Consider the following 24,653-nt stretch of genomic DNA (forward strand, 5'->3'; position numbering starts at 1 on the left):
CAAAGTCAACGCCCAGCTGCCGTCAATTTCCTTACTTCTGCCAGGCCGGTGACTTCTGCTGGTGGTACTGGAAGAGAGTGCCGCCGGAGCGCCCTCGGCGCTACTGCGGGCGAGTATGATACGAGACCTTGGCACGGGTATTCCGATCGCGGTGTCGAAAGCTGACATAATTCGGCGCGTCACTTCGGCCAAATCCACGGGTTTACCCCTATTTTTCGGCTATCCATGTATCCGGCAGTTTGTTTCAGCATATACCTTCTTCATACGTAGGACTATCACGTTGTGCATTTCTGACGAATATTGCAGGCCCACCCGAGTAACCGGATTATGAACATTGTCCCTATTTTGGGCCGAAAGGACATTCTGTGGGACCCACGGCATTTGGCCCAGCTGTGCATTCGGAGGCCTTCAGTTGCAGGGTATTTAAGCACCGTGTTCCTTGGGAAGCGCCTCTGTCTTCAGTTCTGCAAAACGTCAACAATTAGCATTTACCAACCTCCTTCAGAACGTACCTGAAAAGGATTGCCCATCATGACGACAATCGACTACATGCAATGTGCGATGGATACCACCGTACAGGCGATGGTTCTCGGAAGCCCTGCAGTTCAGGCGGGCATCAAAGATATCTGCACTGAACAAGCCATGCCTGTACTCGACGAGTATGCATCATTGTATGGCAGCACATCTATTATGGTTGGCTTTACCTTGCCATTGATTGCACTAGGTAAGGCCTGGTTGCGAAACTAAATCATGAGGCAGTGTCCATAACCATTCGTTCGGGGCAGGTGTATCGGTGGCCCTTTATCGCATCTTCACGAAGCCTAGCGTTAGAGGCGGGATACTGTTGTTTGCCATGATGCTTACAGGTAAGCGAGCTCTCAACAAAACCCGGGTTCTCTCTTTATAGGCCTGACGAATTACTCTGCGTTACTACAGTTGTCGACTCCGGGACGCTGGTGGCTGGAAAGTAAGTGCTCATTAATCGCGTGGCAGCTCGTGAAGTGCAGTCCGTAACAATCGTCCTCTCTACCCCTGTACTCTTCGCAGAATCTATACCCCTTCATGGATTGCCTCTCATTCCGACACCTACATTTCTATGCTGATGATTGGCCCAGCCCTTCGCAATGGGTTTGTGCTCATCGCTGCAAGTATGAGGTATGTTCCCGTCCCCAAGTTCAGATTTTCGGCGCTGGAAGAAGCAGGGTCATGTGCAGTGTCGCGAGATTCTCGAGAATTAGGTCACCTGCTGAAAGTGCTTACATTTTCTGTAGATTCTCAGTCGTCTATACGTCCGTCACACGTCAGAGGATCCTGATCGGCTTCCTCTCGTTCATCGCCTTTCTCTCCATGGCCTTGCCGCTCGGGCTCGGTTTCAAAGATCTCAGAGGTCAAGGTTGGGTCGGGAAAGCGTACTGGTATGCGATCATGATCGGTCCGATCGCATATATCGTTGCCGGTATCGCCACTTTCACCGCCAAACTGCGAAGCACCCAGCGCCGAGTGGCAGGCGGTGGCGGAGGGAATAGCCGAATTGGTAGCTTGGAGACCGCGAACAATCTTATTATGGGGTTCGGCATAGCCGCCTGTCTGGTGACAATCTCCGTGGGCCTCGCGCTGGATAGTAAGTCACCCAATATGTTGCACATTGCGCGCCCTTAGCCAAATCTCACTAGCTACATCCCTGGTAGTCAACGATAACATGTATGTCGCGCCCACCGCGTTTTTGGCTGGCGCCTGCTGGACGGTGTGCGAGAACTGTTTCGAGGGCATTACCATGATCCAAAACGCCTTTTCGCAACGCTCGAGACATGTCCCGTCCCACGTAAATTCCTCGTCCAAACAAGTTGCTGGAACCGGAGCCTTGAACTCTCTAAACGCAGCCAGCAACAGGAAGTTGCCTTTGCCTTCTCCCTGAGCTGTTCGAAGTTCGGGATCGTTTCCACTGTGGCATACGAATTATGGAAAGGTATATGAGTAGAAATGTGGGGACATTCGTAGTGTAGTGGAAATGACCTCTTTTGTCTTCTGATCGATCTAACGATACCCAATAGTTTTTGCAAAAGACATGTTAGGACAGAGCAAGCACACTGTAATACTACGGCGAAACCTCCCATCTATAATCTGAAAGGACAACACAGTGCTGCATTTCCCTTTACGCTCACTTTCCCTTTCACGAAAGGCAAACACGCGAGAGCGAATTCCGCACGCGTTTTGATGCTACTCTAACACCGTCTCGTGTCGCTTCGTAGGCCTAGGCTGAAGACAACCGCTGCGCGCTCTGGCTTGCGCGCTCTTCCAATCGTTTTGCTTTTTGAGTCGAAGAAAGTATGTTGGACGCGGACTTGCCCCCACGAACGAAAAACCCCTGCATCATCGTGATCATCTCAAATAGATTTTCCCCGACAGTCCAGCTTGCTGATGTGAAGAATGCTATCGGTGTGACGTAAAAGTTTGTATTCACTGCGTGGAAGAGGGACGGATGTTAGATGCTTCGTTTGGTAGATGTGTCCATTTTGGCGCCGGTAGAAAGAACAACACAAACGCGGGCTACATACCATCTAAAGCGTAGACAATCCCAACGGTTATAACACAAGCCGCAAGTGTGAACCCCATGACTATATTGTTCGCAGTCTCCAAACTGGCCATTCTGATGTTGCTTCCTGGAGCGCCGCTTGCTTTGACCCTCTGCCGAGTGGTCCGAAGCTTCGTCGTGAAGGTCGCCACGCCAGCCACGATGTATGCAATGGGATCCACAATAACTGCGGCCCAATAGCCTTTTCCAACATAGCCTTGAGCGTTCACGTCACGAATGCCGATTCCGAGAGATAGAGCCATCGAAATCACGGCTATGCTCGAGAGACCGCCGATGAGTAGCTTTTGGTGCATATCGTTCGTGTAGACCACCGCATAGCTAAATCCCGAAGAGATTTGTGAAGAGCGGATCGAGAACGTTTGGCATTGAAAAGGAACCTACCGGAGGCTTGCGGCGGTGACGATCACACTATTACGAATGGCCGGGACAGTTAGAAGCATGAACACATAGCTCCTATAATTGTATGGCTCCATGAGCCACGTCGGGGCATGGATTCTACAAGGCAAAGTTGGCGGCCGCGCTCGTATCTATGGTGAGATGCAGAAACCATTTACTACTCACTTTCCTGCAATTAACGTCCCCGAGTCGACCACCGTCAGAACCATCGCGAAGAGTAGCAGACCCCCTCGGAGCGAGGGTTTTGTCCACATCCTCCAGATGGAAACGGAAAGCCCTGAGAAATAGATACGGGTCAGCCTCTAGTATTGCATTCCCGACTTAGAAGTCCCACCGAGAAATCCCACCTAAGTAAATCAACGGCAGGGTGAAGCCAATTAAGATGCTAGTGCTGCCGTATGTCGCTTGATGTCGAAAAAAAACGGTCAGTATACTTTGAGAGCAGTTGGGAACCAAGAGAAAACCACTCACTTGACATGTCGTTGACTGTGGCGGTACATCTATCTGTTGCGGTTTGAACTACCAGTCCGATTTGAGCCATGCACTTCTGCGTGATACCGGCTTGAACTGTGGGATCGCTCAGAACAGCGCCCTGTACTAACGGGTCTGCAGCGCATGCCTCGACATCGATGCTTCCGCTCATGGTATATAGTACTTTTCTCTTTCTAGATTTGTAGTAAAGCCCAGACGAACGACGACAGGCCGAGAACAAGTGGGAAGGAGGGAGTATTTATGGTGTAGTGAGTATTCCATTGCGCAGTCTCACAAGCTGAGCAATGACTGGGACGGAAACGACGTCACTGCAAGGGTCTGGAATCAGGAAAACAATATGCTTGTATGTCAAGATCAATAGGGCAAGAATGGCATGTGAAGCGTCTCCCTCAAATTAGACACCCGATTGACAGTGCCGTCATTTTGGCAAACGATACCAACCGCTCTCCGATGGTACGGAAAGCTTTAATTTCGGAGGTACATACACACTCTATATTTTACGCATCGCCTCAGGTTTTGAGAGAAACCCTTTTCACGATAGAGCGTTCGTCAGAATTTCTCGACCCGCAAAGCTAACAAACGCTTCCTCACTTGAAGCGCCCTCCGTGCAGTGCTGCTACGAAACGCACGCTCATCAGCAACGTCGCTTCAATGATGAATTTCTTGGGTTTTTCTGAGCGGTACGGCTCTCCCGGAATCAAATCATCCTGAGTAATCAGCGAAGATCCTCCGAGGTTCCAGCCTTCCCTACTTAAAAACTCGGATCATTAGTTTAGCTTCCGTCCGTAGCGGATGGAGGGATATCGGGATTCAAATGATTACTCCAAGAAGCAGAAGAGAGAATCTATGAGGGGATCGTCATGAAGCTTCTTACGTTGATGGATTCCGCTCGACGGTTGGTCTGGCCAGCTAGGGCGCTTGCTGCAACAGTCCATTATACTGCAATCCAAATCCATCCGTGAAACTCGGTTCGGCTCTGACCGAACGCGGTCGGGCGGAGCGGAGCTTATGTCACCGGCGCACGGCGCAAAAGCTTGGACCTGTTTGCGTTGCCCCAGCTCCCCGGCTCGGCTTTCCCGTCAACTTGTTTGTGGAACGCTAACCCTCCTCTTGCTTCCGCCTTACTCCATTCTACTTCACGTAACCAATACCCCTCTGCGTGCCCGAATGAAACCACCACCGGAATTTCCTCTACCGCCGGGCGTTGGCCCACCAGATGAAAATGGGCTGTACTCCATCAACGATATCCCGCTCGAAATGGTGCGCGGAGAGATATATCTTCCATTCCGGCTGACAACGGAGCAACACATCTTCAACTGGGCGGGACTGATCTTATCCTGTGCGGCTCTGTTCGCCTCGGCGCTTTTCTTCTGGGTTCAGAAACGGGTGGCGTTGACGGCGGCGAAAGTGTTCGTGCTTTGTATCATCTCGGTCGATTTTCTGGCAGTTTCAGTGGGACTATTTCTGAGGATATGTATGTAGCTTTCTCCGGTCTGGTGACAATGCATGGACTTTATGGACTAAATACATCTTTCTCCTCCCCAGTGCCAGCCGCGATCATGGGCTACCATCCTGGCGGATTTGTCACATGCCAAATCCAATCGTATTTCAACAGCCTCTGGGGAGGTATGCAGAGAGGAGCAGAGCATCCGAGCTTCGTTATCTCGAATGTTCAACTGAATATGATTGTTTATACGATGCAGTGCTTGCTCAGATTGCGTTCTTCTCCTATACCGCCGAACGCTACATCTCCATCGTTCTTAGGAAGGAGATCCCTTTGAAAATTGCAAAAAAAATGGCTTTGGGAATGTGGGTTTTCGCTATCATGTTGGCAGCGGTGAGTTGCATTCCGATGGTAACTTTGTCTGCTCGTGCTGACCAGATGTTCTTTCAGCAACCGTTTGCATTGCAAGTATGGGGCACACCGAGTTCAGGCGGGGTCTATTGCTTGGCCCCGTGGGCAACCGGAACCTGGAAAGGAGCGATTCTGGCTACGGAAGCAGCCATGTTCGTGTCGTCAACGGGACTGGGCGCATTTTTCATGTACCTCCGGGTCTACAGGGCGTATCAAGAAGTCTTGAAGGAGGCGCGGAATGCGATCAATTCGAAACTGATGTTCACGACGCACCAAACACAACAACAGGAAACGGTGGAGGAACTTCAGGATAGCGGAGACCTACTGGCGCAGCTCAACGAAGAGGTAAGTAGACCTGCACCTCAGAAATCATCTTCATTCCATATGTTGATTCAGTTTACCAATGTCAGAACAAGTACATGTTGGACAAGTCTACTAATTCAGGGAAGCAGCTGCAGACGTCAGGCAGCAGCACCGGGGTGCTGAAAACCAGAATGATGTCGCAAACAGTGGTTTTTCCGCAAAGTTCTAACAGTTTGGCGCTCGACGGGGATCTCAACAATATCGACGTGAAAGGGAAAGAAACGGCGCATGCCAATCCAGAAATATCAAGCTTGCCTCGAATGGAGATCACCAACGGGCTGGTCTCGTATTTTGTGGGATTCCTGCAAGATGAAGTCATTGCTGAAGGGTCGGGAGTCGAGGATGAAGAGAGTAGCGGTGCACGTTCGGAAGCGACCGACGAGGAGCGATCGCGCCCAGAGCCTTCTTCGTCACATGAGGCAGGTCGGAACGGCACCGCGCCACGGCGGACGAACGATTTAGGTCCCAGCAGTCCATCGTCAGCCAAAAAGAAATCTCGTATAGGGAAGGTGATGTTTGCCGTCGAGGGTGGGGAAAGTCGCTTCTCGATGAAACGGCCAGCGAAAAAGCCAGTGGACAAGAAGAAAAAGTATATGAAGCGACACAACGAAATTGCGCATGCCCTGGCCAGGCAAGCAAGCATCATCGTCATCGTCTACTACATCGGTCTGCTTCCCGAGTTTGTTGAATTCATCTACAACCTGTGGACGCTGCAGCCACCAGTGGCCTGGGCGGACAGATTCGCCTTCATCACCGCCATGCTGTATACGGTGCTCAATCCGGTCTTGTTCCTGGCCTTAAATCAACAGTATAAGGCGGCCTTGAAGGATGAGATCGGCGAGTGGAAGGAGAGATGGAAAAATTGGAGGAGGGTCGCTCGCTAGGGGTGGAGCCTCGATATCCGTGGGCGGGGCATTCGGAGGAGTAGCGGAGGATGAAAGGGGAATCAAGTTTAGAGGTAGATCTATAGCAAACTTTCAAGGTCCCATATGGGTTCAGTGTTTCGTTGTCCTAGGTTTTCGTTTTCTGCGTCTGAAGACTGACGAGCGGGCATCGTCTCTGACTAGATTTCGACAGCGCGTGTCGATACGTCACTTTGGAGGAAGTTGGGCGTGGGCGTTGGAGAGTTGGGCTCCAATCATCCAATGGCTGCCCAACCGGTGTGAGAATGTGCTTTCAATTTCAACCGAACTCCGCAACTCATCTCATCCTATAAAGACCCTCTGCATACACATCACAGCGCAGATATAGGTAGCGTCTTAGAGATACCGATAGCGTCCTGCTTTGTCTTTATCAAGAAGCCTCGAAAGGCAGACATAGAGACGAATTTCCATTGCATACACGTTCGTCTTCCCTCATACGTCTTCCACCAGATCATAAGAATGATTGCGCGAACAGTTGGCTTCCGGGCGAGCCGCTCGAGCCTTATGCACGTAACCGTGGGGCCTAGAGCATCTCGAGCTCAGCCTCTAGCTGCTGTCCGCAGCGCAACAACCAGCTCTGGACCGCTGCCGCCATCGCCGAGGTGGCGAAGCCGAGTTGGAACAGCCGTGTTGGGAGCGGGCCTAGTCGGGACTGCTTGTGCGCTGCTTTTCACGGCGGTGGTCGCTGCGGAAGAAGCTAAGGAGGAGCCGCACTTTCCGGCTGTCGTCCCATCAAATGACTCCTCGCAGGGGAGGAGCTACCCAGCCACGGTGATAATTAATGGCAAGGAGCTACCGGTTGCCACCCGTATCGGAGACGACTCTGCAGACTTGGATAAGCCACGTCTGGTGGTGCTGGGCAGCGGATGGGGATCTACGAGTGTCATCAAGGTGGGGCAGATTCTCAGGATGACGAGCGTTGGAACTCCGACGGCTCACTTTCGATGGCTTCTCGCGCTTGATCATTTAGGATCTGCAACAAAACGGCTACTATACCGTGGTGATATCACCGACGAACTGTAGGTTACCAATCTTGTGAAATGCGATACCCCCAGCCCACATGTCTGATACCCCCAGCCCACATGTCTGTTACATTCCCCTTCAGACTTCCTCTTCACGCCACTCCTGCCAGAGGTACGCTTCGCAGATCCGGTACAACATTGCTGTGGATGAAATGACGACGCGTTATCACCTCTTTAGGCCACCACGGGAACAGCCGAACCCAGAAGTCTGACAGAAAGCATGCGCAGAATCTGTCGGAAATCGCGCGCTCATTTCTGTGAGGCCGCGGCATACGGTATGTGTCCATGGAATGAAAGGGGAAGCGACAGGCGGGATGATATTGACGTCCAACTGCAGACGTTCACTTCGATATCAAGATGATTGAAGTGGTGGGCGGCGATGGAAAGCATTTCCTAGTCCCTTACGACAAGCTCGGTAGGTTTCCCAATGCATGTTCCAGTATTAGGTCCTTCCGAGGTGCTAATTATCACATTGCCTTCATTGCCTGATTGATCAGTCATCGGGGTAGGGGGTGAGTAGGTCGGAGCTCAGTGGCAACCAGCGATTCGTGTATCTGACTTTCGTGCTCGGCAGCCATCAACAACACATTCGGAGTGCCGGGAGTCCGGGAGAATGCACAGTTCTTGAAGAACATCAACGACGCGTTGGGGCTTCGTACCAAGCTCTTAACGAATTTTGAGAAGGCGGCATTGCCAACGACTTCCGAAGAGGAGCGAAAAGTACGCTGAGCGCGCTCAGACGAATTGGTGGACACTTATAAGTTGACATTCCTTGGCTTCTTGCAGAGACTGTTGAGTTTCGTGATAGCGGGCGGAGGCCCCACTGGAGTGGAATACGCGGCCGAATTGTACGATTTCCTTCATAATGTAAGCTGAACGGGAACTTCTGGCTCAAGCTCCAATGTTTCTCATCCCCTTACTCCGCTTACTTCAGGATCTTTCTGTATATTTCCCCGAGCTGTGCGGTCACACAGCACACGTCACCATCGTCCAAAGCGCCGACCACATTCTGAACACATTCTCGGCCAGTGAGTATTAGGCTTTGGCTTCCGGCGGCCCATATGTGATCCTCAACTGCGAATTTCGTGTTCTCACAGCCATATCCAAGTACGCCGAGGAACATTTCCGGAAACACAACGTCGAAATCATCACGAATGCCCGTGTCACGAAAGTTGATCCTGGCGTTCTGACCTTCCGCGCCAAAAACGCAAAGCCCGGCGAAAAGGACACCTTCGAGTGAGTGGTTGTATGGCGCTGGTCTTCCCCGTCGGAAGCCTCCGTTGATTCGAGGTTACGAATTTTCCTGGTAGTATTCCTTTCGGAATTTGTGTATGGAGGTAAATGCTGGTATGCGATGCAGAACTCTGCAGTTTCCCCAGATACTGAAATTTGCCGCATTACCCAGCACCGGCATCGGTCTCAACGACTTCACCAAGCGCCTCGTAGATAAGCTCACCGCGCAAGATCATAAACGCGCGATAGAGGTAGACTCCAGACTGAGAGTAAAGGGCACAGAAGGCGTATACGCGTGAGTTTTGGGCATTTGAGTCGTGCAGCGTAATTGGAGCTGAAACTTATGATGAGATCTGTGCAGCCTTGGCGATTGTGCGACGATAGAACACCCGAACATGTTGGCTCTCATCAAGGGAAGGTATGATGCCTGACTTGGACGGCCACATCAGACTCGGCGGAGTGTCTGACACACAAGTACTCTTCAGTTTCAAGGACTATGGGAAAGAGGAACTCAACTACGATGAGTTTCAAGCGGTTAGTTTGTTCTCCGACTTTTTGAGACCAATGAACGTGAACGACGGAGTTGCTAAAGGAATGTGTCAATACAGGTGATGCGGAAGGTAGTCGACCGGTTCCCGGAGACGGCCACCCATCTGGTCGAGATGGAACGCCTGTTCAAGAAGTACGACGCGGATAACAATTACTCGTTGGATATCAAAGAGCTGGAGGTACGAGACACATCAACGCGGATTCAGGCCATTACCCACCCTTCACGGCCAAGCTTATCTCCAACCACCATATCACAGAAACTAGTCGACGAAGTCAAAAGCAAGCTAACATCCCTACCAGCGACAGCGCAAGTAGCCCGCCAACAGGGTGAATACCTCGCCAAGAAGTTTAACCAGCAGGCGTTCGGGTCAGCCAACTCCACGTCCTCCGGGGCGCTGCAGATGATTGAGGCGGCGAGCAAGCCGTTTTGTTATAGGCACTTTGGGTCGTTTTCTTATATCGGTGGAGGTGAGGACTCTGATTATCCACTATGCTTGTGGGTATGGATGATAAAGGCTGATTGATGTTATTCCGGATGGAAATAGACTCAGCGGTCGTCGACCTAGCCAGCGGCCAATCCGTGAACGGGTTCGGCGCCTTCTTGCTCTGGCGCGGCGCGTACCTCGCGAAACAGGTCTCGTTCCGCACCCGCTTCCTTCTGGCTGTGTACGTGCAAACGGTCGCCCCTTCTCCTCACAGAGACGTTGGCTTTCCGTATCGACTTGCCATTACGTTTTGCTATCATATACTCACTCATCTGCTTCTTCCGTCGTTTCACAGGGATTGGTGCAAAAGGTAGAGAAACGGAAGAAGGGAACCCCTCACTTTATACGCATTTCTCACCTTCGCAACGGAGGATGCCGGATCGTTCACATTCCTATGTACTAACACCGCTCTCCATAACTTGTCTCTTCACAGCATCGTGTTCGGAAGGTACCCTCAACTCACCCACGACTTCTCATTAACTTGCAATGGCGACACTCACACCTTCTCTTCGAATCATAGGGACATCACGAACCTAAGCGTCACCCAAACCACAACCCACGACGCGTCCGGGATCACCGTCCCGCGGCCCCTCTAGTGCTCTAATTTCGAGTCACAGGCCAGTTTCCCGCTCACCTCATGCATATCAACATAGCAATTTCATATCCACAGATGTAGTAGCCCGCAATGTAACCTATAGCTCGCTAGTGTATTGATAATGCACCCCCATCAATAACGACCACGACTTCATTTTATGTACAGTTAGAACAGAAGCAGGATATATCATCTGATCACAGGGGGATATGGTGTGTAAGTGGCGATGTTTGGACAAAATGGACTCCAAGCGAAGACAGAGGGGGGCAGGGGTGATTGGCGAAAATGTCCCAAAAACGACAAAACAAACAATGCAATACAAAAGGAGGGGTGACGGCCCCCCCCCCCCCCCCCCCCCCCCCCCTACGATCGAAGGGAATGACAAGGGGAGGGCAGGATCTTTATACATGATGTGCGGAGGTGGATGGCGGTCTCTGAAAGCGGGGGTTCGGCGACATCGAAAGGATGCGTCGTTTTGAGGAGCCCCGCGTCAGTCGGGTGTTGTTGTCGGAGCGATAAAGCCACACGAGGAGGACTCTCCATAAAATGCCGTCCTCCCGTCACAACGGCGGCTAAGCGTTGCTCCATCCAATTTGAGTCCACAAGCACGGACGCATGGACAATCACCCCATGTACCCCCCACTCATGCCCACCCCTCCCATGCCCATTCCCGCCAACTGCGAATCAGTGTACGCCAACATCTGCCCATTCGGCGCCATCTGCACCGGCACCGCTCCCATCGGCACCGCCTGCATCTGCATCGCCCCCATCGGCATCATCTGCATCTGCATCTGCGGCGCCATCGCGTGGATATACCCCGCGTTGATCATCGCCTGCTGGTGGTGCTGCTGCTGCTGCTGGAGGGTCGGCGGGGTCGTGAGGGGCGTCGGCATCATGAACTGCTGCTGCTGCAATTGCTGTTGGTGGATTTGGAGGTGGATATCGTTGAAGTACGGGTGTAAGAGGGCGTCTTTTGCGGATATCCGCGTGGAGGGGTCGTAGCGCAGCATAGAGCCCAGGAGCTCGAGGCCCAGGTAGTCGAGCTGGGGGATACGTTCGGAGAGATGTTGGCCGGGGTAGAGCGGCCAGTTGGTTTTGTATTCCTGCAGCTCGGAGACGCCGGTCCAGGTGTCTTCGTTGGGCGTGCCGAGGAGCTTGAAGATCTTGAAGAGCTGGTCTTCGTTGGTTTTGCCGGGGAAGAGGGGCTTGCCGGAGTACATTTCGGCCATGATGCAGCCGGCGGACCAGATGTCGATTGAGGTGGAGTAGTTGCGCGAGCCCAGGAGGACGTCAGGGGCGCGGTACCATAGTGTCACGACTTCGTTGGAGAATGTGTTGACGGGGATCCCGAATGCTCGTGCAAGTCCGAAATCTCCCAACTTCAAGTCTTTATTCTGGTTTATCAGCTGCATAAAAAAGAAATATGAGAAGCGTTAGTATGATTGTAAGTGATGGATGAATGAGCGAAGCGAAGCGATGGTTGAGCGATCGCCTTTCTCGCAAAAGACGCATCTCGCTAAGTACCGCGGTGAGGGGAGTATTGCGCCTCCGGAGCAATGTGGCTCGCTCCGCCCGCCCTTTGCTGCGCTCACGGGTACTCACCAAATTCTGAGGCTTCAAATCTCTATGAAGCACCCTATTATCATGACAAAAAGCAATCCCCTGAATCAACTGATACATGAACCATTTCGCCGTTCTCGGGTCCACCTGTCCATGGGTCGGAAGTCCATCCATATACTTCTTCAAATCCTGATCCATATACTCAAACACCAGCGTGAGTGTCTTTTCCGTATGGACAACATCATGCAATCGAACAATATTCTTGTGCCTGAGTTCCTTCATGAGTGATATTTCACGGATGGCGGTTGAGGGCGCACCCTCCTCGTTGTCAAGGTGTATTTCTTTGAGGGCGACTGTAGCGCCGTCGATGCGCGATTTGCCTCTGTACACGGTTGCGTAGGTGCCTTCGCCGAGCTTTTCGAGACGTATGTAGCGGTCAGGGTTGCGGGATTGGTCGTGGGCCATTTTCGAAGGGGTTGTTGGGTGGGGAAGTGCGTGGGGAAGGTGGCGATGGGCGGTTTTGAAGGGATTGGGCGTGGCGGCCGTTGTGCGAGATGCCGAGTTAGTTTGATAGGGTTGACGGTCAGAGGCGCTCTCTTGGTGTTATCGCTGGAGGAGGTTGTACGGTATGTGGTTTCGTGGGAATTGAGCTAAGTCTTCCGAGGCAGTTCTATGCAGTCCGAGGCTGAACGGCGGGATTCCGAGCGAGTTCGAGGTCCGAGGTTGACTTTGCTGTGCCTTCCTTCCACGAGTTCGTTCGGAGTCCAACAGTTTTACACTCACTGAGAGCGGCTGGGTTTCTTCCTTTCTTGACGAGGGCTCAGCAGGTTCGTGGGTAGCTTGAAAGTATATCTCCAGTCAGTGGGGATGCGGCGATGGTGGGTGGGGGCGGATGTTTGACGGGTTGTTTTGCGAAGTTGTTTCCTGTGAATTCGTCAGTTGGGGAAAGCGTGGGAACAACCGAGTGGAATAGTCACGGTGAGTCACTATGAGTCACCCAGGCGATAGTCACGGTGAGTCACGCGCGTGTTAGTCACCGTGAGTCACTGTGACCAAACGCCTGGCCGCTTTCCGCTCTTTCCGCTCCTTCCCGTGGCCGTTCGCAGTTCGCCCTTCTTTCCTTTCCAACCCACCACCCAACCAACCCCCGGCTGAGCTCTCACTAACCCACAAAGGTAACAGGGTTACCCACTTCCTCCTGTGTTCGCCTTCACCCGGAGCATACGTCTTAACCCCCCGCTTCCGCCCTCTCCCCGCAGAGTTCTCGCTATCCGTCGTGATCAATAATGTCCGTCGAAGAGATCGTCACTCCCGCCGCCCCCGCTGCCGCAACCGCCGGAAAGCAGGAGAGGCCCGTGAAGCCCGACCAAGCAACCTACGAAAAGACCCTCAAGGAAATAGACAACAACATTGAGACCCTCAAAAAGAAACACGCCGAGGCCCAACAGAAACTCAACGGCACCGACAATATCAACGACGCTTATGCTGACAGACGTAAAGAGTTCCGGACTGCTTTGGATGATTTGATCAAGGAGAGCAATGCTATCAGAGATAACAGGCAGAAATTGATTGAGAAGCAGAAACAGATTCAGGAGGGGCTTCGCGCTAGGGTGAGTGAACGAGAGAGAGCTGCGAGCGATGGAAAGTCCGAGCGAAGCGAGGAGAATGCGAGCGATAGCGATCCCAACTGGGCCGTAAGACCCAGGAATGCTTGAGGGTTCAGAGCGACAGCGAGGAGAATGCTTGAGTGCGGCGACGCCGAGCTAAGCGACGCAACCCAATTGGGCCGAAGGCTAAGAAATGCGGATCACATCCGTCCGACATCCTCGTCGCGAGCGGAGCGAGCAGGATATACATTGATCATTCCAGCAACCCAACACACTTGATTCTAACCACACTCCTTTTCTATATCTTAGACAAACGAGAGCAAGTCGTCGAAGGACCGTTTGGGCTACAAGAGCGTAGAAGACGTCGAGAAGCAGATCCTCACCCTCGAGCGCCAACAGCAATCAGGCGAGCTCTCCCTCCTCGAAGAGAAACGCATCGTCGCTGAAATCTCCAACCTCAAGAAATCCAAAAAGATCCTCGAAGGTCTTGCTGGCCAGCAATCGTCCGTGGAAGCCGACAAAGCCCTCCTCGATGAGATCCGCAAGCAAGTCGATGCCCTCAACCCGGAACGCACCGCCCTGCAACAGAAGATCGACGCCGTGAAAGCAAAGTTGGCCGAAGTCGACACGGAACGCAAAGGCAAGCTGGGTACACTCAACGAGCTCCGCGACGACCGCAAAGCCGCCAAAGCTGAACTGGACGCCGAATTCGAGAAACGCCGCGCGTTGAAGGCCGAACACAAAAAGCTGAACGACGAGTGGTACGCCTTCCAGCGCGAGGAGCAGGCGCGGAAACGCGAGGTCTACCAGGCGAAGGTGCGTGAGGACCGCGAGGCGCGACTCGCTGTCCAGGCTGAACGCGAACGTGAGGCGGCCGAGATCCCGGCTTACACCGACGAGATCAACCAATGCATCACATTGATCCGTCTCCTTGACGGGTCCAAAGCCCCCTCCACCACCACTGTGACCACCCCGGCCGCCACCACCACCAACATCCGCAAAGTCTCCGCCCTCCCTGAAGGCGCGGTCCTCGTCAAAAAGCAAGAAGAGGACTTCATGGTCCTCGGCGGCGGCAAAAAGGGCAAAAAGGGCCCTAAACGCCCCACCACCTCCGACTCTCCCACCCCTGCAACAATAAAACCCTTCAAGCTCGACTTTGACATCATCGACCAGTTCCAGCGCTTGAAGATCACCCTCCCGACCTCCGCTGCCGACGTGCCTGAGGCAATCAAGGCGTTGGAGGAGAAAAAGAAGTGGTATGAGGATCACCAGGCTGAGGCGACTGAGAAGGCCAAGGCGGCGGCCGAGGCGAAGGTTGCGGCTTTGAGGAGGGGTGAGGAGAAGACTGTGGAGACGGCAGTGGAGGCTGAGGCTGTTGAGACGGCATGAGCGGACCCTTTTATCAACGGAACTGTCGTCACATGCAATCTATTTAGACGAAGAGACTTGTAGAACCTCCCTCCTAACCTAATGCAAATCCATGCATTTCTCACCACAACACATATTTGGACGCATAATTAATTATTATGATTCTGATCTTTCAACTGATCCAAGTTGGCCTTTTCGTTCATTTATTCATTCCCCATTTTGGAGTCGGTTTTGTCAGTACATGCAAGGTGCATCGTCGTCGGGAAGGGATGGAAAGCAGAGTGGATGCTGGCTGGAACCTTCCAAAGGGAAGGAATGTGTCAATAAACACGCTCGCGTACACTTTAGAGGTCACGTGCTTTTGATTAGGTAACGCGCGTCACTCACGCGCTTCGAACACGGGCATGGCCTTCTGCGGGCAGAAGCAAAAGCAGATAGGCCTGTATACCGCCAGCCAACGCTACATATATGTATAGCGTTTTGAGTCCGCTGGCCCGTATCTCGTATACGTGACACCAGTCGCATACAGAGAACAAGGCGTTGACTTGCTCCCGCTTCACCCATGGTCGGATATGCTCCATCGTCTTCGTTCCCGACCTAACCTGCTGGGGGAACCCTACACCGCCGAAGAACGCTAATGGGGACGAGTGATTTACAGATGGCGCAGTTTGGGATGTGTTGGACTCCGAGCTCGTTGTGAGGGGCCTCTGATACAGGTTATATGACCGAATGGCCGCAATCTGAGGTTCTTCGTCGGATGAATCGGATGCATTAGTCGGAAACATCTGGATGGGCACATCCTCGCCGGGTCGTCTGTTAGCCTCTACTTGGGGAAGAGCACATCGCTCTGCGAAAAACATGGTATTATGTATCGTAACGTAATATATGTACAGTATGCGAGGAGGGGTAAACAGTATGTTCCCACCAGTCCGTAGCGTGAACAAAGAAGGGGAGGGTGGGTAATACAGGATCGAAAATGTCCCATTTCCGTACCGCACGTCCGCTTCACACATAAAACCCCATAACAGCCAACTCGGCACACAGCACGGCGCAGCACGCAACAACAACCACGGGCGTGATCCTCACACACTTCCGCAGAAACATGCCCTGGCTGACCCGCACGCCGCGTTTCTCCAACAGCTGCGACCACATCAACCCCGCGAGCGATCCGATGAAGAGGAGGTTGGCGCCCAGGTTCGATCCAACGATCAGCGCAAACATGCCCCCGCGTCGGAGGGCATCCACATGTGCGTGGTGGTCCTCCGCCTGGCCCACAATCCCCGCAACAGTCTCCGCGAACACCGGACTCCCGAACACCCGCGCGAACAGGATCGCCATCGGCAGGTTGTTCATCACGTTGCATGCCAGGGTGGTCACCGCCCCCGTGATGAAGACGATGGGGATCAGGTGGCCGCCGGCGGAGGTGTGGGCGAGGGCGCGCGCGAGGAGGGCGACCCAGCCGGTGTGGGAGAAGGCTTCGCAGAGGATGAACATGCCGAAGCAGAAGGGGATGAGGGGGTAGGGAAGGCGGAGGAGGATTTCGGGTGTTGTTGGGGGTGGGCGGTGGGTGGAGCTGGAGGTGGTGGGTCCAGTAGGAGGCATGTGAAGGTGGGTGGTTGAGGTGGGTGGGTGGAGCGAGGAGTCTTTGAGGGACGTGGCGCTGTCGTGGTGTGGTGGAGTGTGTGCTGGGGGAGGAGTGTGGTGGATACGGGATCGGGAGGCGGAGCGGGTGAGGACGCCGCGGTCGGAATAGGATGCAACGGCGGGCACGGCTTCCATTTCCACGTCCTCCTGGGGTTCGGTTCCGTTATCCGGGGTGGATGATGTCGTCGATGTCGTCGTCGTCGGTTGATCTGCGCGCTCCGCATCCCCTCCACCACCCCGTTTCCCTCCTCCGCCCCTTCCCCACCCAAACACATCCCCTCCAACATCCTTGACCAGCATAACCCCTGCAAACGGCGCCGTGAGTATCCACACCGCCACATGCGCAAACAGCGGGACCACCATCAACGCCACCAAACACACGCCGAGGACCGCACACCCAAACACCGCGTCCCACTTGCGCTCCACCTTATACCGTTCCTCTGCTTCCGCGGGCGGTGGGGGGATGGTGGGCGGGATCAGGCTGCGCAGGGTGTAGTAGCACAAAATATAAGCTGTGAGCAATCCCGCGATCGTCGGCAAAATCATCCAAGCTGAGTACTGGAGGAAGTTGATATCATAAGCCTGAGCAACGATGATATTCGTCGGGTTGCCAATGTACAGCGCCATAGACGCGATGTTGCAGGCGATGAATGTGGAGAAGAGGTAAGAGGTTGGGTCGGTTTTGGTTTCGGCGGTTAGGTAGCAGACGATGGGGGTTACGGTGAGCACGACGACGTCGTTGGAGGTGAAGATGGTCATGATGGTGCTGAGGATGTAGAGGTTGCGGAAGAGAGAAGTGCCGGATGCTCCGCCGCGTTTGGCGACTTGGAAGGCGACGTAGGCAAAGAAACCTGTTACGTCGATCGAGATGCAGATGTACGCTAGAAAAGGGGGGGAGACGATGATCAGTTTGAGGTGGGTGTGAGATGGATGTGAGACATGAGATATTGCACGATGCATGTGAAAAACGACATCATGCTCATTCCGCTTACGGCAAGGATGTTCGGGCGCTCGCCCACAGAACCCACGTTCCCGCTCGAGCACTTCAGGCTCGCTAACGGTCGCCAACCTCAAGCACTCCCATCCACACGCAACACCCCTCCCTCCACCGTTACTCACCCAAAGCAAAAACCAAAATAACAACCGAAAACGGCTGGATACTCGCAGGATCCCCTACAATCCCATCCCTCACGACCCCACCATCAATGCTCGTCGTCGCCCACAGAATCAAGACACCAAGCACAGGCGCCGTCGCCAGATCCAACGCCAGTTTCATCGTATGTCTGTGTCTGTGGGGAGAGTCGACATTTTCGATTGTGATGTGATGCTCGTTACTCGTGGTATCGTTGGAAGCCTTTGTTGTCGTTGTGGTATCGGAAGCCGGCGTTGTGTCGCGGTGTCGACGAGGTAATCGCCGCGCGAGCGCGGCGGGAATGGGGATGTGGAAAGTGAGTGGGCGGATACAGAAGTAGATGACGACGACGAAGATAGCGAGGGTGATGTAGGAGAAGGCGTTTAGGTCTGACATTGTGTTGGGAAATTCGCTGTGTGGAAACTAGGTGTTCCTCCTCTTTCGAAGTACACCCTCCCGAGGGCACTGCTATGCCATGGGACGGCCGGTAGTTATGGAGAAGGTGATGAAGCTGCGGGTTGCCTTGCCATACGTATGCGACGCCCAACCTTCCACCCGCATCAATGTTGCAAGCAGCACGGAAGGAGGCAGGGGGCTCTGTTTGTTGCCAACTTTTTGTGACGCTGGCTTGGCCGCCTGGGGGCTTCGCGAGAAACCTGCATCTGGGTGGAAAACGCGATCGCGATCTGAAAAGCCACTACCGCCGGTTCTCGCGCGTCCCCTTTTTGACGTCACTCTACTTATGCTGAGAACTTGACGACATCCAAATACGTCCAGTACAGTACAAGCAGATGGCGTATAACGATCTTAAAAGAAGGCATGTGGTCAGGCGCATCCTCCTTGCTATTTAAAATGTTTTATGTATGGACATGGCACATGCGGAATACGTGACTCCCGACCATCACATCTCTATGCTCCCTCCTGAGGTGTATCGCGCGTGCGACCGATCCGTGAAAGGGGGCTGATGTGGGGAAGGAGCAGGGGCCAAGCATCGCATTGGTGTTCATCGCATGTACGCCATCCGATTCCGCGTATCCCAAATGATATCGTTCCGTTTCTTTGCCGTGGGTACGACTATCGAGAGCAAGGGATTAATGCGTCGAAACAACAGATGTGTGCAAAATGAGAAACGGCTTTCAGGTGCATCTCAACGGCGCCATAACATCAAAATCCTGACATCCCCTAAACTCACCATACTCATTAACTGCATACCTCGACCTCACCTCCCTCTTCTTCCCTGGCCCCGCCCCTCCCCTCGCCCCCGGCGCAGCAGTGACCATCCCACCCACCCTTCGTGCCGCATTCCCCCCAAACCCCCCTCCCACCGTATTCGACATCGACGACACGGCACTACTACACCCACCATGCCGCATAGGCCCCCTCTCCCCATTGCGTACACTCCACGTCCACGGCCCGAGCCGTTGTAGGAACTCGTCGCGGGCCCAGCGGGCGCGGTGTTGGTGGAAGCGGGCGACCGGGTCGTGTTTGCGGGGTGGGGCGGGGTTTGGGTTGACGTAGATGACTGTATGAGGAAGCGAGGGGTGGTTTAGTATCAGGCTAGTAAAGCAAGATGGAAGGGTGACACTCGTACGTACATCCGGTGCGATAACGGGGATACCGCGACTCCTCGGCGACTGTGGTGAACGTCGGTGTGGTGATGTACGACGACTCTTCATCCACATCCTCCTCTTCATCATCATCATCATACACCGCTTCCTCATCGCCCGTCGCCTCCTCCCCACTCGCATACTCCCTCGTGTACTCCTCGTCCTCGTCCCTAGACTCCTCCCCAGTCTCCCCAGTCCGAGCATCATCATCGTACGTCGCGTCATACTCCTCCTCTCCGTGATCATTCCTGGTTTGCCCCCTCGGTGCATATCCCCTCCCACCACCCCGTTCCCGCTCCCTTTGCTTAGCCACAGTTGCCTTAACCCTCGACAAATCCAGCGCGGCGAGCTGCTCGATGATCGTCATTTGATACGTTGCTGGGTCCGCGGGCGGTAACTGCGATGCCGTCAATATGGATGATGGCTGTTCGCGTGGTGGTGGTCGTTGTGGTTGCGGGTGGTGGTGGGCGGAAGTGGAAGTGGAAGTGGTGGAAGTGGATCGAAGAGTAGAGGTGGTGGTGCGTGAAGCGGGTGCGCGGATTCGTTGTGGGTGTGGTTTGGGATTCTGTGCGCGTGTCGGTGGGTGTGTCGTCCCCGTTCTTATCACGTCCGCCTTGCCTCTCGGACGCACAGGCAAGACCTTCACACCCTCCTCTTCCTCCTCCTGCTCAACCCGCCACTTGACACCCCTCGCATTCCCATTTGCATTCCCATTCCGCTGTATCCCTTCCACACTCCGTTCACCCCCAACCTCCCATGCCTCCCACCTTTCACCCTCCCTCCGAATCTCCCTCCGTAACCTCTCCTCTTCATCAGTCACATTACCGCCATCACTTTCGTCTTCTCCATACTCTTCCCCACTCCCATCCCCGTCCTCAACCTCCCTTAAAAACTCCTGCACCTCCTCCTTATACACAGTCTCCATCTCCGCCATAAACTCGTCCAGCATCCCCTCGGGCAGGGCTGTGGGTTGGAACCCTTGCGCGGCGAGATGGGCTAGGACGGTTTCTTTCGAGAGGGAAAGGGATGGGTGTGCGGATAAGGAGTGCGAGTGGGAATGCGAGTGGGAGGCGGAGGCGGAGGCGGAGGGGGCTGGAAGACGCATTTTAGTGGTGGGGGCGTGGTGATGACTTTCGAAGATCAACTCTGGGGGGGTCTTTTGGACAGCACAGTACTGTATATCGCGTCCCGATCGGCACGAATCTTTGGGTGGCGTCGGAAGCTCCCTTGGCGATGGGGTCTCTTTTCGCTCTTCGGGCGTCGCTGCCTCTATTCGGGGACCAGTTGCTTGCTGTTGGTTCTGGGCTGGGTGGGTCCCTCGTTTCTCGCGAAGGAGAAGAGTCCGAATGGGAGCGTGCGCCAACGGTCACAACGCGTGAGGAAACCGACGCTTTAAATGCGACAAGTGCACGTGTTTTCCATTCAATTCAATCCGCGCGCCAACTCAGGCCGTCATCGAGCGATGCGCACACCTGCACCCAATGAAGTTCATCTACAACGCAGTCCAGCCGCTCTCCCGCCCTGAACCTGAATCTGAAGGTCGACTCGAGTTCCGCAGTCCGCGGCCGCTTGCAAGAGTGTGGACGATAGTCTGAACTTCGAAGGGTCCCGGTCCCTTTTATTCGGGGACGAGGAGTACGCACTGCCAATGCACACGATGAAGCGCGTATGGTGGTCGGAGAAGCTCAAAAGAACCATTCGAGACACGCAGTTCTCATCCAAGTTCAGGTATGACCGGAAAAGGGTGTCGTGCAGTTTGTTACAGGTGGCAAATCAACAACCTGAAATCTCTAGGAAGACGAACTGTGAGTTCATCTGCCGGGTGTACGTGGGAAAGTGGGGCCATCCTCCAGAAAGTCAGGAAAGCAGGTTCTCCAACTACAACAACTGGCCTCTGACGGGGTTTTGAATGGAAGAATTGGGCCTAGATACGGTTGTGGGAACGGTGGGTCTACTTTGCATAACAAACAGATCTGACTTGTACACTACCGAACTCCATTCTCATAGGTGCTAGCCAGAATCGTACTCAAAGCCGGAATGGACGGCCGATACATCGAATGGGTACTCGGCGCCTCCGACGACGACATGTACCAAGCGTGCGGCGGGCTGTATGTCATTCAACCAGAGGAAACCACACAACGGGCACCTCTCGGCCGTCGATGTGGCCATGGGGATCAATGACCCCTACTACCCGCGTCATTTTCACGGCGGAGTATGAAGAGTTCACAAATGCGTTTATGGCGGAGGCGGCCCCAGGAGCGGAATGGGAGTGGAAGGTGCATGGGAAGGTGATGCAGAAGTGGAGGGTGCGGTTCGAGACGAAGACCTCGGATCGCCCAATGGCGACGGCAGCGACGACGGGAGTGGTAGAGACGGTCACGCAGCAGTCGGATTGAACGCGGTTGCGTTATCGTCTCTCTCGCCCTCGAAAACCATAGCTGTTGAGTACGTGAGCGCACGGCTGCCCTCCCCATATAAAGTTTTCGCGGGTTTAGCGCACCGATTGTAACGTACTGTAGTAACCTGTGACTTTGAAATATGATGAGAAGGAGTGTGAAAAAGGTCGCTCTGATGAGCCCTTTTCTGTGACGAAGAACATTCTTGTAAAGAAGGTAGAACCTTCGAAAGGGAAGAAGCCTCACGCGTCAGGACTCAGCAGTCAGGACTCAGGGGGTTGCGTCATCACTCTCTCGATCTGTTCGGCCCCTTCGCCACAAAGCAAGCATGCGCCTGGGAATTGTGCTGTAGTGAACAGAGAAAAACTGCCCACCCGCTACGGATATACAGTATATGGTCAGGGGCCTCTTACTGCGTACAAGCCAGTCGCATAGGCTGCTCTTTTTGACGACCGCACACGAAACTCATCCAGCCCTCAAACTGAGAACCAGGTCGAAGATCACGATGCCTTCTACACGAAACGAGGAACAACCAAAGGAGCACCATGTCAGTACAATTCCCCATCCCGTTCTCACCTGGCATCCCAAAAGTCGCAGCGAAACTCACCACCGATCTCCTGATTTGCAGTCCCGCCTCCGCGATGCCGCCAACGCCATCCTGAAACAAGTCCGAGCGACCGCCGCGGTGGTCGAAAAGGACTCGGAAGCCCACCAAATGCTACGAAAGTACAAAGGAAACGTGCACGGGTCCGGCTCCAACAGACTCGCCCACATCCCCTCCATCGAACACCCCTCCAACACCGGGGTGATCTACGTGACGGACCGAGCGGCGGCAAAAGGGTGGAGCCAAACCAACAAGGAGTGGGGAAACTTTGGGCAGGGCGCCCCCGAGGTCGGGCATATTGAGGGAGGTGTTGACAAGCCGCTGACGATCAATATGCATGAGGAGGAGTTTGAGTATGCGCCCGTGGCTGGTGTGCAGGAACTCCGTGAAGCTGTTGCGAACCTGTATAATGAGCGATATCGCCGCGACCATGCGTCGAAGTATACCGCTAACAACGTCTGTATTGTCCCCGGCGGTCGCGCGGGGTTGACGCGGATTGCTGCGGTGCTGGGCGATGCGAATGTGGGGTTCTTTTTGCCGGATTATACCGCTTATGAGCAGCTTTTGACGGTATGTCATGTTGAGGCGCGCTTGGGGACGGGGATGTGTGCATGAGTGTGTGTGGACGTCCGTGCGTGTTAGGACGTATGTATATACATGGCCACTCGGCTTATCACACCCCAACGCCACCCCCAGATCTTCAAACGCTTCATCCCGATCCCTACGCCCCTCCGTCACCAAACAGACTTCCACATTTCCGCCGACCTGCTTCAGCGAGAAGTCTCGGAACGCGGCCTTGGTGTCATCGTCTGCAGCAACCCCGCCAACCCGACTGGGCAGGTCGTAAAAGGCGACGAGATGAAGAAGTGGATCCAGATTGCTAAGGAGCAGCATTGCACGTTGGTTTTGGACGAGGTATGTGGAATTGGGTTTGGCGCCGCACATCGTTGCCACCTGGCTCTTGATGCATTCTTTTGGTTGGCGACTTTACTTCTCACCCGCCTTACAGTTTTACAGCTCGTACATATACCACGAGATCCCCGAAGATCTAGGCAAAAGCGTCTCCTCGGCGCAACACATTGAGGACGTCAACGCCGATCCCGTCATCATGTAAGAGCACACGATCTGAAATACACACCCTACCTATCTCCGACCTCTAACGTCTACCCATGCACCCCCAGCGTCGACGGCCTAACCAAAAACTTCCGACTCCCCGGCTGGCGCGTCTGCTGGATTGTCGGTCCCGAAGAAGTCGTCTCCTCTCTACAATCCGCAGGCTCCTTCCTCGACGGCGGCACCAACCACGTCCTGCAGCGCGCGGCCATCCCACTGCTGGACCCGCAGCGCGTGGAGAAGGACGCGAAAGCCCTGCAGACTCATTTTAGGAAGAAGAGGGATTATGTCGTCAGGAGGTTGAGGGAGATGGGGTTCCCGATTGAGCGGCCGCCGAGTGCGACTTTCTATGTCTGGGTGAATTTGGAGAGGTTGCCGGAGGTGAGTTGGGCGGGTTGGGAGACGTGGAGACTGGGCGCAGGGTTACGTGGATGTCTTGAGTGCTGATAGACGTCTCAAATGCCCCGTCCTATTCGCAGCCGCTCAACAACGGTCTCTCCTTCTTCGAAGAAGGTAAACCAAACCATCACTCAACCCCTGCTCCCCATCCACCAAAACCTTGCCCCCTCTAACTCCCCCTTCTCCTCTTTCAGCCCTCTCCGAAAAAGTAATAGTAGTCCCCGGAATCTTCTTCGACATCAACCCCGGGCGACGCCGCGAGCTGTTCAACTCCCCGTTCCATCACTACCTCCGGCTCAGTTTCGGGCCGCCCATGGAGCAGCTGGAGAAAGGGTTGGATGGGATTGAGCGGTTGTTGAGGAAGCATGGGGTTGAGGCGGGGAGGGAGTAGATAGATGGTGCGGGGGAGTGGGCGGCGTAGATGGGTTTGCCGTTTTGGGGTTGGGGAAGGGAGGGTTGGATAGGATGGGGGTGGGAGGTTGGGCTTTGAGCCTCCTGTCCGTCGCCACTTTCGGATAGCCTAGGGTATACGTAGTGTGAGGGTTGCGAAATGCAATGAGGTCACCCGAAAGTGAACACTGAAATTGACACCGGCGCCGAGCATTGCCCGCTGAAACAATTGATTGTATAACAGTGCGACTACGTGGGCTGTCTATCAATCTCCGCCATGGCGAGTATAAATCCTGCACCTCCAAATGTGTACTATCAACCTGCAACATA

The 24,653-nt window shown here is 54.1% G+C and overlaps 9 protein-coding genes across 9 annotated transcripts; 5 read left to right on the forward strand and 4 right to left on the reverse strand.

The window, feature by feature from the left end:
- Nucleotides 1-195: 195 nt before the first annotated feature.
- Nucleotides 196-1,915, forward strand: EV422DRAFT_579309 (uncharacterized protein; the record flags this gene model as incomplete). Its single annotated transcript, XM_053073313.1, has 7 exons — nt 196-419; nt 506-724; nt 786-866; nt 937-967; nt 1,048-1,155; nt 1,272-1,621; nt 1,674-1,915. The coding sequence occupies exons 2-7, from the start codon at nt 532-534 to the stop codon at nt 1,913-1,915; spliced, it is 1,005 nt and encodes a 334-aa protein (XP_052924544.1). The 5' UTR covers nt 196-419; nt 506-531.
- Nucleotides 1,916-2,889: 974 nt separating this feature from the next.
- EV422DRAFT_533927 (uncharacterized protein) lies at nt 2,890-3,722 on the reverse strand. Its single transcript, XM_053070634.1, has 4 exons — nt 3,461-3,722; nt 3,337-3,393; nt 2,975-3,266; nt 2,890-2,911 (listed from the first exon to the last, which is right to left on the reverse strand). The coding sequence occupies exons 1-3, from the start codon at nt 3,630-3,632 to the stop codon at nt 3,151-3,153; spliced, it is 345 nt and encodes a 114-aa protein (XP_052924545.1). The 5' UTR covers nt 3,633-3,722; the 3' UTR covers nt 2,890-2,911; nt 2,975-3,150.
- Nucleotides 3,723-4,531: 809 nt separating this feature from the next.
- On the forward strand, nt 4,532-6,583 carry EV422DRAFT_598341 (uncharacterized protein; the record flags this gene model as incomplete). The annotated part of the gene is made up of 5 exons (XM_053073640.1): nt 4,532-4,955; nt 5,027-5,107; nt 5,185-5,318; nt 5,364-5,681; nt 5,747-6,583. Coding segments are annotated over 5 exons (1,794 nt in total), but the record flags the coding sequence as incomplete, so codon positions are not given.
- Nucleotides 6,584-6,764: 181 nt separating this feature from the next.
- EV422DRAFT_533942 (uncharacterized protein) lies at nt 6,765-10,617 on the forward strand. Its single transcript, XM_053070635.1, has 21 exons — nt 6,765-6,950; nt 7,073-7,513; nt 7,593-7,641; nt 7,728-7,756; nt 7,823-7,919; nt 7,982-8,059; nt 8,142-8,156; nt 8,219-8,364; nt 8,431-8,511; nt 8,579-8,672; nt 8,742-8,880; nt 8,955-8,981; nt 9,050-9,172; nt 9,239-9,295; nt 9,363-9,411; nt 9,486-9,605; nt 9,684-9,894; nt 9,972-10,092; nt 10,207-10,221; nt 10,345-10,359; nt 10,432-10,617. The coding sequence occupies exons 2-21, from the start codon at nt 7,082-7,084 to the stop codon at nt 10,505-10,507; spliced, it is 1,974 nt and encodes a 657-aa protein (XP_052924547.1). The 5' UTR covers nt 6,765-6,950; nt 7,073-7,081; the 3' UTR covers nt 10,508-10,617.
- Nucleotides 10,618-10,861: 244 nt separating this feature from the next.
- EV422DRAFT_533947 (kinase-like domain-containing protein) lies at nt 10,862-13,026 on the reverse strand. Its single transcript, XM_053070636.1, has 2 exons — nt 12,106-13,026; nt 10,862-11,909 (listed from the first exon to the last, which is right to left on the reverse strand). The coding sequence occupies exons 1-2, from the start codon at nt 12,526-12,528 to the stop codon at nt 11,127-11,129; spliced, it is 1,206 nt and encodes a 401-aa protein (XP_052924548.1). The 5' UTR covers nt 12,529-13,026; the 3' UTR covers nt 10,862-11,126.
- A 154-nt stretch (nt 13,027-13,180) lies between these two features.
- On the forward strand, nt 13,181-15,272 carry EV422DRAFT_533950 (uncharacterized protein). The gene is made up of 2 exons (XM_053070637.1): nt 13,181-13,673; nt 13,980-15,272. Exons 1-2 carry the CDS (start codon nt 13,350-13,352, stop codon nt 15,057-15,059), a joined length of 1,404 nt encoding a protein of 467 aa, XP_052924549.1. The 5' UTR covers nt 13,181-13,349; the 3' UTR covers nt 15,060-15,272.
- A 771-nt stretch (nt 15,273-16,043) lies between these two features.
- EV422DRAFT_497630 (arsenical pump membrane protein-domain-containing protein) lies at nt 16,044-17,958 on the reverse strand (the record flags this gene model as incomplete). Its single annotated transcript, XM_053067961.1, has 4 exons — nt 16,044-16,304; nt 16,356-16,826; nt 16,968-17,563; nt 17,802-17,958. The coding sequence occupies 4 exons, from the start codon at nt 17,956-17,958 to the stop codon at nt 16,044-16,046; spliced, it is 1,485 nt and encodes a 494-aa protein (XP_052924550.1).
- A 736-nt stretch (nt 17,959-18,694) lies between these two features.
- EV422DRAFT_103603 (uncharacterized protein) lies at nt 18,695-20,797 on the reverse strand. The gene is made up of 4 exons (XM_053064533.1): nt 20,323-20,797; nt 19,410-20,223; nt 19,007-19,336; nt 18,695-18,888 (listed from the first exon to the last, which is right to left on the reverse strand). The coding sequence occupies exons 1-4, from the start codon at nt 20,524-20,526 to the stop codon at nt 18,818-18,820; spliced, it is 1,419 nt and encodes a 472-aa protein (XP_052924551.1). The 5' UTR covers nt 20,527-20,797; the 3' UTR covers nt 18,695-18,817.
- A 1,264-nt stretch (nt 20,798-22,061) lies between these two features.
- EV422DRAFT_533963 (aminotransferase) lies at nt 22,062-24,381 on the forward strand. The gene is made up of 7 exons (XM_053070638.1): nt 22,062-22,364; nt 22,446-22,991; nt 23,118-23,336; nt 23,431-23,531; nt 23,603-23,915; nt 24,014-24,047; nt 24,128-24,381. The coding sequence occupies exons 1-7, from the start codon at nt 22,212-22,214 to the stop codon at nt 24,322-24,324; spliced, it is 1,563 nt and encodes a 520-aa protein (XP_052924552.1). The 5' UTR covers nt 22,062-22,211; the 3' UTR covers nt 24,325-24,381.
- The last annotated feature ends 272 nt before the right edge of the window (nt 24,382-24,653 follow it).

The sequence above is a fragment of the Fimicolochytrium jonesii genome (genome assembly GCF_025526975.1).
Source record: "Fimicolochytrium jonesii strain JEL569 chromosome Unknown EV422scaffold_16, whole genome shotgun sequence".
NCBI classification, from domain to species: Eukaryota; Fungi; Chytridiomycota; class Chytridiomycetes; order Spizellomycetales; family Powellomycetaceae; genus Fimicolochytrium; species Fimicolochytrium jonesii.

What these genes read in the sequence shown, in the direction of transcription:
- EV422DRAFT_533927 (XM_053070634.1), bottom strand. Translation starts at nt 3,632, where the DNA reads ATGAGCGGAAGCATCGATGTCGAGGCATGCGCTGCAGACCCGTTAGTA. An exon ending in CACAGTCAACGACATGTCAA is followed by an intron (nt 3,394 to 3,460) that starts GTGAGTGGTTTT and finishes TTCGACATCAAG; the next exon opens with CGACATACGGCAGCACTAGC. An exon ending in CCTGCCGTTGATTTACTTAG is followed by an intron (nt 3,267 to 3,336) that starts GTGGGATTTCTC and finishes TCTATTTCTCAG; the next exon opens with GGCTTTCCGTTTCCATCTGG.
- EV422DRAFT_533942 (XM_053070635.1), top strand. Translation starts at nt 7,082, where the DNA reads ATGATTGCGCGAACAGTTGGCTTCCGGGCGAGCCGCTCGAGCCTTATG. An exon ending in GGTGATATCACCGACGAACT is followed by an intron (nt 7,642 to 7,727) that starts GTAGGTTACCAA and finishes ATTCCCCTTCAG; the next exon opens with ACTTCCTCTTCACGCCACTC. An exon ending in GGCACAGAAGGCGTATACGC is followed by an intron (nt 9,173 to 9,238) that starts GTGAGTTTTGGG and finishes AGATCTGTGCAG; the next exon opens with CCTTGGCGATTGTGCGACGA.
- EV422DRAFT_533947 (XM_053070636.1), bottom strand. Translation starts at nt 12,528, where the DNA reads ATGGCCCACGACCAATCCCGCAACCCTGACCGCTACATACGTCTCGAA. An exon ending in ATTTGAAGCCTCAGAATTTG is followed by an intron (nt 11,910 to 12,105) that starts GTGAGTACCCGT and finishes TTTTTTATGCAG; the next exon opens with CTGATAAACCAGAATAAAGA.
- EV422DRAFT_533950 (XM_053070637.1), top strand. Translation starts at nt 13,350, where the DNA reads ATGTCCGTCGAAGAGATCGTCACTCCCGCCGCCCCCGCTGCCGCAACC. An exon ending in AGGAGGGGCTTCGCGCTAGG is followed by an intron (nt 13,674 to 13,979) that starts GTGAGTGAACGA and finishes TCTATATCTTAG; the next exon opens with ACAAACGAGAGCAAGTCGTC.
- EV422DRAFT_103603 (XM_053064533.1), bottom strand. Translation starts at nt 20,526, where the DNA reads ATGCGTCTTCCAGCCCCCTCCGCCTCCGCCTCCGCCTCCCACTCGCAT. An exon ending in TCCCCGTTATCGCACCGGAT is followed by an intron (nt 19,337 to 19,409) that starts GTACGTACGAGT and finishes TTCCTCATACAG; the next exon opens with TCATCTACGTCAACCCAAAC. An exon ending in GTATGCAGTTAATGAGTATG is followed by an intron (nt 18,889 to 19,006) that starts GTGAGTTTAGGG and finishes TGCTCTCGATAG; the next exon opens with TCGTACCCACGGCAAAGAAA.
- EV422DRAFT_533963 (XM_053070638.1), top strand. Translation starts at nt 22,212, where the DNA reads ATGGTCAGGGGCCTCTTACTGCGTACAAGCCAGTCGCATAGGCTGCTC. An exon ending in AACAACCAAAGGAGCACCAT is followed by an intron (nt 22,365 to 22,445) that starts GTCAGTACAATT and finishes CCTGATTTGCAG; the next exon opens with TCCCGCCTCCGCGATGCCGC. An exon ending in ATTTGGAGAGGTTGCCGGAG is followed by an intron (nt 23,916 to 24,013) that starts GTGAGTTGGGCG and finishes TCCTATTCGCAG; the next exon opens with CCGCTCAACAACGGTCTCTC.